We start from the raw sequence: 14,126 nt of genomic DNA on the forward strand, positions 1-14,126 counted from the left end.
AAACTTTGTTACCCACAGTAAGAAATACAGAGCAGATGGCATGCTGCGCTTACATTTATATCTCAAAAACTGCACAAACAATGCTTATCTTTACAATATACTATTTTCTCTATTTTATTAAAGAAAATTCCCCCCCTAAAATTATTGTATTCTGTAATTTAATTTAAACCATAGGGTAAGGGAGAAATACGGTCATGGGCTATATCCTATCAGGTCAAGTGAGAAGCACCCAATATGTATGTGGTCTTCTGATTCACAATGGCAGAGTCTCTCAGTGCTTCTCCCCCTGCACACCAAGGCTTCTCTATCCTGTGCTGCAAACCTAGACGTCTCTTAGGTCTGTACTCTGGCAACCACCAAGCCAGGGAAAATGCAACCCCTGCATACCTCCATTCCCAGGACCTCAGTGATGCCTGGCACAATGAGAATATTCTTTCCTTTTCTTGGCACTGAGGATTGAAAACCAGGGGCATTCTACCACCAAGCTACATCCACCCCCAGCCTTGGGGGGTGGGGGGGTAAGATATCACTAAGTTGCTGAGGATCTTACTAAATTGCTCAGGATGGACTCAAACCTGCAATCTTCCGGTCTCAGCCTCCCAAGTACTGGAATTGTAGACATGTGCCACTGAGCCCAGTTGGGAATATCCTTGTTCAGGAAATTGGATAGTGAAGCAGACAATGGCTCTGAAATAATCTGTCCGCATTAAAATCAAGCATCACTACTTTAACTATATCACTTTGAGCAAAATTACTTAACTTTCCTCTGGCTAGATTTCCTTATATAAAAACAGGCTAATAAATGAGAATTAGTTAATTACTATATGCTTGCTTGGCACATAGTAAGCATGGTCAGCATTTGCTATTATGAGTGCATTTCACCCAAAGAAACCTCTTCTGCCTAAACCTCATAGCAGTGGTTTTAGGCATCATTCAAAGTGTCTTCAGCTTTTAGTTCATAATTTAAGCATAATATACCAGGAGTAGATCTGACCTACTGAGTGTCGCTGAATAAGCAATGCTAATACAAGTAAATCTCTTATAGTCTATTGTCTTTCACAGGCACTACTTCTGTACTGACAGATGAGAGGCCTACTTGCAATGACAGCTCTGCTCATTCCTGCAACTCTCAAATTAAAATGACACAACAAAACACTATCGCTGCTGCTACCACTACCTTTTAGGGCCTTTTAAAGCCATGGGGACTATAAGAATTCAAAAATAAACATACCTTCTGTTCAGGCAGAAAATAATCCTCTTTATCACCAAAGAGTCTTTTTTGCCCTTGAAAAATGCATTCACCTGGATTTGTATTTTCTATTTATGTAACAATTGTATCACTCAGATCCCTCTTCCAAAGCACACTTCATGAGATTTTTTTCAATGCATCTGAATGGTTCTCCAAAACTAACTGATATTATTTCTATACAAACACAAAAGTTACCATCAAGTGCTACTGTGGTGCCTAATTACAAGAAGGCAGATCTTCTGGCATATGCACAAAACGTTTAACATCAAAATATCTAGAATGTCAACTCTTCCACCTACTAGTAATTCCAAGGTGAGAAGTTCCCGTACTCTTCTTTCTGATTTATGATATATTGTATCAATATCATGAATGATCTTTAATCAATATATTACTTTAAAATTCTCATATTTCTATATTTAAAATTCTATTACATTTTTTATTTTAAAAAATTCAGGGTAGATTTTTAGTACCCTGCTATGTACTGAAGAGTAAATAATGTTCCCCCCACATTTAGGAAAAGGATAAAAAGCAACTCCAAAAACTAGGTCGGGTATAATACTTGATCCGTCTTAGAATATTTATACTATCTTTTCCTGGTCAATAATAATTTCTAGGAAACCAACTATTAGAATACATGGGGACGTATTTTCCATCTAAAACAATGAGAATGGGGTTAGGAATGTAGCTCTGAGATAGAGCACTTGCATAGCATCCGTAAGGGCCCTGGGTTTGATCCCCAGCAAAAGAGAGAGGGGGTTGCTACTAGAATAGAATATTTCAACTTTAGTTTTCACATCTGGGCATTAATACTTGCCTTCTTCTTTAACCAAGATCTGTTTCTTTTTTGTAAGATAGTTTAATTTAGTGTTTCAGCACACACTGATTAAAAACACTATCATCTTTTATGTATCTCCTCAGAATCACTCTTTTCCATATATATTCTTTACTCTTTATAAAGGACAGAAAAAAACCCTTTTATATGTATAACAAACCTTTAAGAAAACAATTTCTGGTTTTAACACTGGTTAAAAAAAATGCAAATCTAACCAAAAGGAAGTCACAACAACCATTCTATCATATAAACAGACAATATGCACATAGTTTATTTCTCACAGTTCTCCTGACAAATGAACATTATTCAAGAACATACTGTATACACAGATAAGAAGAAACATACAAAACGTTTTAAATGATGCACAACAAAATCCAGCAGTATAAAAGAATGCATGTGAACTCTTGCTCACTGCGCAGACTAAATTTAATCACTTGTTTAAATAGTAATAAAAATACAATCTTTTATGGATCTTGTGCAGACTACAAAAGAGGGAAATTATTACCATATATATGATTTTTATATTAGGCAGTTTCTTTGATGAGTTGCATCAACAACTCCCAAATACAGAGGCAGAGGCTGTGTATTTTAAAGGAATTAATGTTGTGAATTAGACTTTACACAGTTACTACCACTGGCACTTTTCACCATAGTTTGTACACATCACATGATCATCTTATATAACATTACATTTAAAAAATATATCTGAGTGACAATTTTATAACATTCACACACCATGAGCTGGTTAAGAAAGCAATGCCACAGTTGCCTCCTGTAGTGCTTCGCGGTTGGTAATAAGGACAGTTCATTGTGGTTAAAAGAAATTAGATAACAATATGGTTAAGCAGCTCCGATTGACTACTGGCCACCAACGGCCACCACTGGGACAGTGAGTTCTTTTAGAGTATAGATCCTAGAAGCAAACACCATCATTGGTTAAAACTTTGTCTAAAGAAGTCAGTTTCTGTGCTGAAAACTATTTTCACAAAACTGAAAGCTACTAAACTGTTTTAATATAAATACTTTGTCTTCTCGTTATCATATTTATGACCAAGTTCTTTGAAACCTTTGGGATTTACTCTCGCTTTAATGTGTGCTCTCGTTTCCATCTCACCCACGTAAGATCACCACCTAAAAGGCTTTAAGGTCGTGGTGAACGAGTCACCAGGGAAACCCCTTGCTCACCAGGAATGCTCAGCTGCTGAGCAGTGATCTCAAGCCACACGGTGCAGAGCTGGACTTGACGAGAACACTCAGGAAGCTCTCGAGCTGTGAGTGTCGTTTCAGGGAAAGCCAAGGATCTTTCCAAACTGCGCCCATAATTAACAATGATACCATTGCTATGTGCTGAAAAGGACTAGTAAATGATGTTCTCTTCCATGTCATCTGTTTGCTGGAAAGTAGTTTGGGTCAAGGTAATTATAACTGGTGCCCTGGGACACACAGTAGTCTCTGTCTAAGAATGTCTCTGACCTATAAATAGGCTCTAATTGGTGATCTTCCTTGTGAATATCTGTTTCGTGTAAGCTGTAAAGAAAAAAAATACACGAAAACTCATCATTACATGGCATTTGGTACATGTTGTCTACATATTACAAAATTTTCTCATAGCTCCTCCTGTTTAAATGCATTAAACTACAGCCAGGTGTGGTGGCACACACGTGTGATCCCAGTACTTGAGAAGCTGAAACAGAAAGGATCACAGGTTCATGGCCAGCCTCAACTACTTAATTAATGAGACCTTGTTTCAAAATAAAGAATAAAAAATAGGGCTGGAGATACAACTTGGAGGTAGAATGTCCCTGGGTTCAACCCCCAGTACCACAAATACTTTTTTTTTTCATTAATCTATCAAAATCTTCAATGAAGCCAGACATGGTGGTGCACACTTGTAATCCTACTACATGGGAAGCTGAGACAGGAGGATCACAGGTTTGAGGACAGCCTCAGCAATTAGTAAGACTCTCAGCAACATAGAGAGATCCTCATTTAAAATAAAATCTAAAGAGCCGGGCGTGGTGGCGCACGCTTGTCATCCCCGCGCTTGGGAGGCTGAGACAGAAGGATCGCGCAGGTTCGAAGCCAGGTGCGCTGGCTTAAGAGACCCTGTTTCCAAATATATATATATATTTAAAAAAATAGTAGAAGGGTTTCCAGGAACCCCAGTACCACCAAAAATAAAAAGGACTGAGGGTGTAGTTCAGAAGTAAAAATGCCCTGAGTTCAACCCAAAGGGCCAGAAAAAATACAAAAATCTAACAGAAATCTACTTGAATGTGGTGATTAAGAGAAGATTTTAAAGCTGAGTATGGCGGTGCATGCCTATAATCTCAGTACTTGAAAGGCTGAGATGAGAGATCACAGGTTTAAGGCCAGTCTCAACAACTAAGAAAGAATTTTAATTGCTTAGAACAAAATTTAATCCATTAAGTGTGGCTATTCTTTAAATCTGGAGATCTAATTCACTGGCTGAGAAACTCATTACCTGTCAAAATATAAAGCCAACGAAGAAGAAAACACTTACCAGTCTGAACAAGAATCGCAGAAATCCAAAGACATTTCTGGAGGACAGTCCTGGCAGTGCCACCGCACACCCTGGATGGGTTCTGTGCCACAGTTGTCACACTGGAACCAAGTCATGGGGAAAGAATTAGGCTACATGGTTGCTTAACAGACATCTTTGCCTCTTCCCCCACCCATGGGCAGTTGTAAAACACAAAAATGGCTATAAGTTAGACACAATTTCTAGCAAGCTAGGTAAATGTCCATCTATCTGAGATGAAGATTCAGGCAGGTAAGAGGAGCATTTGTAAAGACTGACTTTCAATGTGCAAATTTATTTAGAAAGGTGTTTTTTTGTTTGTTTGTTTTTGTTTTTGGTGGGACTGGAGGTGGAACCCAGAGGCTTTCTATCTCTGACCTATACTCACAGACATATTTTATATGTTTTTGGAAACAGGGTCTCACTAAGTTGCTGAGAGCCTCACTCAGTAGCTGAGGCTGGCTTCTAACCTGTGTGATCCTCCCGTCTCAGCCTCCCATTACAAGCGTGAGCCACCACACCCGGCTTTAGAAAGTTTTTAAGTAAATCATCTTGAACTTGTGCATTCTGTTATTAACAGGTGTTTACTTGACTGGTACCTCAGATTAGTGTATGATGTGGTGAAGGTTGACTTCATTACATAGTTACAACTATCCAACTAGCCACTAGTGTTAATGGCTACTGTCACTAACAAAAACCCAGGCATCACAAAATCCTCTGTGAACTCTCCTCTTACCAAAGCCTGCACGTTCCCAGTAATCAGTCACCGTGACTAAGAGGCAGTGCAGCTTTCCTCATGTGGGGGCATTGTGCTGGCTCTCAATATGTTCTATGGAATTCTGGAGATCCAAATAAATCTCATTTCTAGATTTTTGGATCATTAGACCAACTATAGTGGTGGAGAGACTGGCCACTAAACTATGAATGGGACCAGAGTTTCAGCTTGAAAGGCCAGAGTGGCCAGTGAGGCTACTGAAAGATCAAGAGGAAAAGCATTCAGCATAGTATGGCTAATGAGTATTCCAAAGACCAGACGTACAATTTTGTTTTCAATTATCTGGTCAGTCATAGCACATGCTGATACTTTTAGGCATACTACCAAAGAAGTACCGTGTCTATGGTCTTATTATTACCTCCTTCAAACCAACCAAGTACAGTCAGTTCTGATGCCTAAAGTTTTCTCAAACATGTTGATCTCTACTTCCACAGCCCAGGCAATTTCAGGACACCTTCATTTTGTGCTTAAATTATCAAAGACTTCTCTAAGTCATCTCCTTGTCTTCCATTTTTCCTTCCTCTAGTCAAGTCTCCATAATACATGGTTAGGATGATCTCTGCCCTTCACTTACACATTTTTAATAACATAAATAACATATGAATACATTATTTTGTAAAATTCAACATCACTGATTAAAAGCTCTTCAGTTCTAAACCCACTGCCTTCCTAATGGTTATCAAAGCTAAGAGTTAATTAATGATCCTTCCTTTCTTTCTTTCTTTCTTTCTTTCTTTCTTTCTTTCTTTCTTTCTTTCTTTCTTTCCTTTCTTTCTTTTTGGTGGTACTAGGGATAGAACCCAGGAACATTCTACCTCCAAGCAATACCCCAACCCTATTTTATTCTCTTATTTTGAAAGAGGGTCTCACTAACTTGAAGACGGCTTCACTAAGTAGCTGAGGTTGGCCATGAACCTGCGATCCACCTGTCTCAACCTCCCAAGTACTGGGATTCCAAGCCTACGCCACCATGCCCAGCAAGCTAATAATCTTTCTGAAATGCAGACTTCATGTTACTCTCTGCTTAAAATCTTTTAATGAATCTCCAATCTCTTAGGATAGTTTCCAACTCCTCGGAAAAATTATTAAAGTTTCTCAGAGGTCTCTCAATACTTTCCAGTATGCACCTTTTTCTCTAAATTCCTTATGATAATTTAAATAGCAAAAGGGCAAAAACTATCTATCTTGATCGCTTCTGAATCTCTGGCACTTAGCAAAGTGCTTGGAACATAATGTGCATTTCAAAAATTTGTGGAATGAATGGATGCATTTCTGTTAGCATATCAAAAAGAATGGCTGAAACCCTTGGTGGTGCAGGCCTGTAATTCTGGTACCTGGAAGGCTGTGACAGGAGGATTACAGGGTAGAGGATAGCTTCAGCAGTTTAGTGAGACTCTATTTCCAAATACAAAATAAAACAAGATGGGGGTATAGCCTGGAGGCAGAACTCTTGAGTTCAATCCCCAGTTATCCCTCCCCAAAACAACAACAAAAAAGAATGGCTGAGCCGGGCATGGTGGCGCACGCTTGTAATCCCAGCACTTGGGAGGCTGACAGGAGGATCACAGTTTGAGGACAGCCTCAGCTACTACTTAGTGAGGCCTTCTGCAACTCAGTGACACCCTGTTTCAGCTCAGAGGTAGAATGCCCCTGGGCTCCATCCTGGGTATTAAAAAAAAGAAAGAAAGAAAACAAATGGCCGAATGGCTGAGATAGCTAGATCTGAAATGTGGGTCAAAATTCTCGTCCATGAACAGAAGTAACAAAAGGAAATAGACAGATAAAATTTGTCGCCTCATATTTTACCTAAAGTTACAGATGTCTAAATGTCTTCTTCTTTATAAATGAATCGTAACCTCCTGACATAAGGAACTGTGTGGCTCCCTACCTTGTATAAACGAACAGGATAAGAAATAACTTGCTAAGTTTTCCTGAATGCTCAGAGGCTTTAGAATTTAAGTATCTCTTATCCATTTCAAAAATTAAATGATTAATAGGATTAGGTAGAATTTACCTTGAAGCCCACATGCTGCACAAATCCACTCTCAGCTTTCATTTGCTGAAGTTTCTGCTTCTTTAACTTTTTAAATTGTAATAGTTCTTTATATTCAGGTAAATTCCTATACATCATAGGAATACTTTCTTCATCCTATTAAAAACATACAAAAGAAGACCATTAGTGTGATAATTAAAATGAACTAAGTGAGCCGGGCGTGGTGGCGCACGCTTGTAATCCCGGCATTTGGGAGGTTGAGACTGGAAGATCGTGGTTCGTGGACAGCCTCAGCTACTTAGTGAGGCCCTATGCAACTCAGTGAGACCTGGTTTCAAAACAAAGAATAAAAAAATAGGTGCCAGGCGTGGTGGTGCACGCTTGTAATCCCTGCGCTTGGGAGGCGAAGACAGGTGGATCGTGCAGGTTTGAAGCCAGGGGTGCTGTGGCTTAATAGACCCTGTTTCCAAAAATAAAAAAGTATAAAATAGGTCTGGGAGTGTAGCCCGGAGGTAGAACGGCTTCGAGGAACCTCAGTATCCAAAAAAAAGGAAAAAAATAGGGCTGAGGGTGTAGCTCAGAGGCAGAATGCCCCTGGGTTCCATCCCCAGACACCCCTCCCCCCAAATGAACTAAGTGTTAGAAGTATTGATATAGCCTGTTGGTACAAGCCTGTAATACCAGTACTTGGAAGGCCGAGACAGGAGGATTGCAGGTTTAAGGACAGCCTCAGTAACTTAGTGAGCTTAATAAGAATTTGTTTCTAAATAAACAGATTAAAAGGGGCTGGGGATATAGTTTGGGGTAGGAATACCCCTGGCTTCAATTCTCTAAGTACTAATAAGTAAAAAGCAAGAAATACTGATAATTTTTTTTTCTTTTGTACTGGGAATAGAACCCAGGGCATTCTACCTCTGAACTATACCACCAGCCCTATTTTTTATTCTTTATTTTAAAACAGGGTTTCACTGAGTTGCAAAGGGCCTCACTAAGTAGCTGAGGCTGTCCTCAAACTGTGATCCTCCTGTCTCAGTCTCACAAATGCTGGGCTTACAAGCGTCACCACCACACTGGCTCCTGATGTAACTAAGATTTTTTCACTATTAAGATATCTCACCTTTTAAGACTTAGAAAATTAGCACTGATACTAGCAATATTTCACACTAATACTTGTGGAAGAATTTTTTGTGGTACTCCGGATTGAACCCTGCAGCATTCTACTGCTTAGCTGGGTATCCCCAGCCCTACTTTTTAATTTTCATTTTGAAACAAGGTCTTGATAGGTTGAATAGAGCCTCACTACTTGCTGAGGCTGTCCTCAACTTGTGACCAGAGCTCTTGTCTCAGCCTCTCAGCCTCGTGGAAGACTTTTTAATGCAACAGCATTACTGAGCCCATGTTCTATCAATTCCCAATCCTGGACCAAACAACTCCTACCTTTCTCGTTTTCTGCTGCTACATTAGGGATTATTACATACTATGCTAATTTTTTTTCCTTGAGGGGCACTGGAAATTGAACCCAGGAACATTCTATGTCCAAGATATACCCCTGGATCCTTATTATTTGGTGCTGGGAATTGAACATGGGGGCATTCAATCTCTGAGCTATACCTCCAGCTCTCACCCCCCTCCTTTTTTTGGAAACAGAATCTCCTTAAGTTTCTGAAGATCTTGCAAAGTTGCTGAGTTTGGCCTTGAGCCCGTAATCCTCCTATTTCAGCCTCCCAAGTAGTAGGATCCCAGGCATGTGCCACCATGTCCAGTACTGTTTATTTTTGCCATCAAGAACCTGAAAGCCAGGCATGGTGGCGCACACTTGTCATACCAGCATTTGGGACGTGGAGACAGGAGGACTGCTGCTGGTGGACATCCTCAGCTACTCAGTGAGGCCCTTTGCAACTCAGTGAGATCCTGTTTCAAAATGAAGAATGAAAAAATAGGGCTGTAGGTGTAGCTCGGAGGTAGATGCCCCTGGATTCCATCCCCAATACTGCAAAAAAAAAAAAAAAAAAAAAAGAAAAGAAAAGAAAAGAAAAGAAAGGAAAGGAAAGGAAAAGAAACAAACAGAGCATAGCATGGTAGTTCACACCTGTAATCCCAGTACCTGAGAGGCTGAGACAGGAAAATGATAGGTTTGAGGCAAAGAAAGAAAAAAAGAAAGATCGATCTGGGGTGTGGCTTGGAGGTAGAATTCCCTTGGGTTCAATCCCCAGTACCAAAATATAAATAAAATAAAATACAGAGAAAAGAGGAATATGTTCAATGACACAAGAGATACAATCAATTTACCACATTAGGGCAAAATCTACAGAACAACCCAGTTTTTAACACAAATAGTGTGCCAAGTATAAAAAAGACAAAAGAAAATAAGAGTAAACAAATGTTCTGCAATGTACTGGCTTTCTTTTGGATCCAACCCAAATAAATTAGAAAAAATATTGAAACTGCCAGGGAAATGTGAACACTGTATATTTTATTATTATATAAAATTATCTTTTCGTGCATATGATTGTGCACATGATTGTTTAATGTCTGGGACTGGCTAAAAAATAATGAAGGGCTGAGTGGATTAAGATAAAAACAGATTCCCACAAGTTGGTAACTGTTGGAGTTGAGTGATAAGAGCATTTGGGTTCATTATCCTGTTTTCCCTACTTATATGTATGCTTGAAATTTTCTTTATAAAAATATTTTAAAGCATATTATTAAAAAAAAAATTTAAGCTGGGCGTGGTGGTGCACGCTTGTAATCCCAGCATTCGGGAGGCTGAGACAGGAGGATCTGGGTTAGCAGACACCCTCAGAGACTTAGGCCCTTTGCAACTCAGTGAAACCCTGTTTCAAAATAAAGAATAAAAAATAGGGCTATGGGTGCAGCTCAGAGGTAGAATGACCCTGGGTTCCATCCTCAGTACTGCAAAACAAAACAAAAAACAAACTTTTAATTCAACTTGTTAGCAGAAATCAACATTCTCTGAAGAGCAGGAACCATCAGAAAGCCCTTTGCTCTCATGTTGTACCCTGCTCTGTGTAAGGTCAGCACAGAACTTACCGATGCTTCTTCCATAGCAGTGCTCATGTGGCTATGAAAACAGGACCGGTCATCATCTTCATCCATGTACACTGGTGGTTCATGAGAAGTCATGAAAGTGGAAGGTTTAAAGAGATGCTTATTAAGGGGGTGCTGTCGTCTGCTTGTTGAAGACTAAGTAAGGAAACAAATTTTTAATTTTGACAGTGGAAAATCATTATAAGAATAAAAAATATAAAAATTCCTTCTATACAAGTCTATCAAAAGGATTTAATTTCTTTTGCATGCCCTTTTATGTTGTGGCCTTTTTCATGTTGTCTGGATCTTTTAAAGTACAACTAGCCTTTTAAAAAAGAAAAGAATAAAAACCCAACCAGGTGTGGTGGAACATGTACTTGTAATCCCAGTACTTGGGAGGCGGAGAGACAGGATGATCACAGGTTCTAAGTGAGCCTCAGCAACTCAGTGAGATCCTGTTTCAAAATAAAAAATAAAAAGGGCTGGAGGTATAACTCAGAAGTAAATGCCCTAGGATCCAATCCCCAGTACCCAAAACAAAACAAAACAAAACAAAATAACCCCGCCACATATAGGAAATGTAAGGGAAATACCCCAACAGAAAACAATAGGCCACACGATCAGTATCTGGCTTTTATCTGTATCCTCAGCACTTTTATTTGCATTCAAATATGCTGGCTACACTGAACTCCTCACATGATTATTTCACTAAAGATCAGAGAGGATCGCATGGCCTAAACCAGATGTAACTATTGAGTAAAAGGAAAGTTGCTACGACATGATGGTCTGAAAATAATTATCTCACTGTCTGATTGCTTACCTTATTCTAACATCTTTTTTTTTTTTTTTTTTTTTTTGGTGGTACTGGGGTTCCTGAAAGCCCTTCTAACTCCGGGCTACACTCCTAGATCTATTTTATAATTTTTTAATCTTGGAAACAGGATCTCTTAAACCAGCGGGGCTGGCTTCGAACCAGTGCGATCCTCCTGTCTCCGCCTCCCAAGTGTGGGGATTACAAGCATGTGCCACCACACCCGGTTTCCAACATCCAACATCATTTAATCCTCCCAACATTTTTTTTTTCCTTTTTGAGGTACTGGGGATGGAACCCAGGGGCATTCTACCTCAGCCCTATTTCTTATTCTTTATTTTGAAACAGTATCTCACTGAGTTGCAAAAGGCCTCACTGAGTAGTAGCTGAGGCTGTCCTCAAACTGTAATTCTCCAGTCCCCACCTCCCAAATGCTGGAATTACAAGTTGTGTGCTACCACACAACTTGTAATTCCTCCCAACAGCTGGCCTCCCAACATTCTTATAAAGTACTTGTTATCACCGCTAACTTAAGGTGAAGAAACTGGGGGACAAGGAGGTTAAGTTTCTTGATCATGGTGTTGCAGCTGGATGATGGCAGAACCAGGATGATATTTTAGGCTCTCTGGCTTCAAGGTCCTCACTCTCCACCATGGTACAGACCACCGCTTATAATCAATGGCACAGACACAAAGCAGAACCTCAGTAACACAAGAGAAACATCATCTTACCTATTTCATTGTGTGTGTGATGCTGGGGATTGAACCCAGGAACATCTACCTCTACCTCTGAGCTGTACCGCCACCCTTATTTTATTTTTTGTTTTGAAACAGGGTCTTCTCAGTTGCTGAGAATCTATGTTTCTGAGGCTGTCCTTGATCCTGTGATCCTCCCTTCTCAGCCTCCCAAGTACTGGGATGACAGGCAGCTCCACCAAACCTGGCTCATTTCATCTATATAAAAACGTAGAGCTGTGTGTGGTAATGCATGCTTGTAATCTCAGCATTCTCTAGGCTGAGTCAGGAGGATCCCAGTTCGCAGACAGCCTTAGCTACTTAGCAAGGCCCTTTACAACTCAGTGAAATTCTGTTTCAAAAATAAAAAAGACTAAAAACTAGAGCTGAGGGTGTAGCTCAAAGGTAAAATGCCCCTGGGTTCCACCCCCAGTACCAATAAATAAATAAATAAATAAATAAATAAATAAATAAATAAATAAATATTTTAGCTCAGCCAGGTGTGTTGGTGCAAGCTTGTAATTCTAGTCCTGAGCCAGGATGACTGAAGGTTAGAAGACAGTCTCAGCAAGTAGTGAGACTTTCGTCAACCTAGTGAGACGCTGTTTCCAAATAAAATCAGTGTGGAGGTGTAGGTTAGAGATGAAATGTCCCTGGGTTCAATTCTAAGTACCACAATATTAAAATTAAAAAATTAAAATTTAAACTCAGCTGCACGTGGTGGCACATGCTTGTAATCTCAGTACTAGAGACACTGAGACAGGTGGATTGATTACAGGTTTGAGGCCAGCCTTAGCACCTCAGTGAAACCCTGTTTCAAATTTTAAAATAAAATAGGGCTGGGGGTATAGCTCAGAGTAGAATGCCCCTGGGTTCAATCTCTCATACCCAAAATATAAAATCAAAAATTTTTTATAACTCTGACAATGGAAAGTATTCATTGTGCTAGACCACCACAGCCAAAACATCTGTTAACTTAAAATACAGTACACCCAAACAAAGGAATACACCCAGGTTTCTCCAGGATTGCTTTTGTTATCATCATGCAATCTTAGCTGTAAACGCATAATGTGCAAAACACAACATACCTACAAAGTTAGCTTACATATCAGTCGTGAAAAATAGAGCTGTAAAGTTGAGCACTGGCTACCAAGGATTCCAACAACCCAAAGTTAGAGGGTGAACTTTACATATTGAATATACCTTAAATGTTTTCTGAGAGGGAGGAAAGGGATAGAAAATATTAAAACAATAGCAAATTGAAAAAAGTTTCAAAATTTGGTAAAAATAATTTGAGATGGACATGGTGGCACACATCTGTAATCCCCGCTGTAATCCCAGTATTTGGGAGGCTGAAACAGGATAGCTAGTTCAAGGCCAGCATCAGCAATTTAGCCGGACTCTCAGCAACCTAGGGAGTCCCTGTTTCAAAACAAAAAAATAAAAAGAACTGGAGGCATAGCTCAGAGGTATAATGCCCTTATATTCAATACTCAGTAAAAAAAACAAACTAAAAACCAAGCATGGTGGTGCACACTTGGAAACTCAGTACTTGAGAAATTGAGAGGCTGAGCCAGATGGATTGCAGGTTCACAATCAGCTTCAGCTACTTCACAAGGCCTTATGCAACTTAGTGAGACCCCGTTTCAAAATAAAAGAATAAGCCCAGGTGTGGTGGGGCACGCTTGTAATCCCAGCACTTGTGAGGCTGAGACAGGAGGATCATACAGATCTGAAGCCAGCCTCAGCTACTTAGTGAGGCTCTCAGGAATTTAGTGAGACCCTGTTTCCAAATAAAGTACAAAATAAGTCTTGAAGTACAGCCCGGAGGTAGAAAAGCCCTTGGGCTCCACCCATAGTACCACAAAAATAAATATATAAATAAAATAAGAATAAATAAGAATAAAAGCCGGGCATGGTGGCACACGCTTGTAATCCCAGCATTTGGGAGGCTGAGACCAGAGGGTCGCAGTTCGCAGACAACCTCAGCTACCTAGTGAGACCCTCTGCAACTCAGTGAGACCCGGTTTCAAAATAAAGAATAAAAAATAGGGCATGGGGTGTAGCTCGGAGGTCAAATGTCCCTGGGTTCCACCCCCAGGCCCACACATACAAAAAAATTAAATAAATAAAATATAAAAT

The 14,126-nt window shown here is 39.8% G+C and overlaps 1 protein-coding gene across 2 annotated transcripts in view; it reads right to left on the reverse strand.

Annotated features, from left to right (window-relative positions):
• Window positions 1-3,463: 3,463 nt before the first annotated feature.
• ZZZ3 (zinc finger ZZ-type containing 3) overlaps window positions 3,464-14,126 on the reverse strand; it is a gene marked incomplete at its 3' end in the record, with an annotated part of 44,838 nt that continues 34,175 nt past the window's right edge. For both annotated transcript variants that reach the window (XM_080691134.1, XM_080691133.1), the window contains exons 8-11: window positions 10,443-10,595; window positions 7,413-7,547; window positions 4,606-4,706; window positions 3,464-3,608 (exon numbers count right to left, since the gene is read on the reverse strand). In XM_080691134.1, the coding sequence (XP_080547260.1) occupies window positions 3,464-3,608; window positions 4,606-4,706; window positions 7,413-7,547; window positions 10,443-10,595 (534 nt within the window). The remainder of the gene's footprint in view (window positions 3,609-4,605; window positions 4,707-7,412; window positions 7,548-10,442; window positions 10,596-14,126) is intronic.

This window comes from Muscardinus avellanarius (assembly GCF_963383645.1).
Source record: "Muscardinus avellanarius genome assembly, chromosome: 3".
Lineage (NCBI taxonomy): Eukaryota > Metazoa > Chordata > Mammalia > Rodentia > Gliridae > Muscardinus > Muscardinus avellanarius.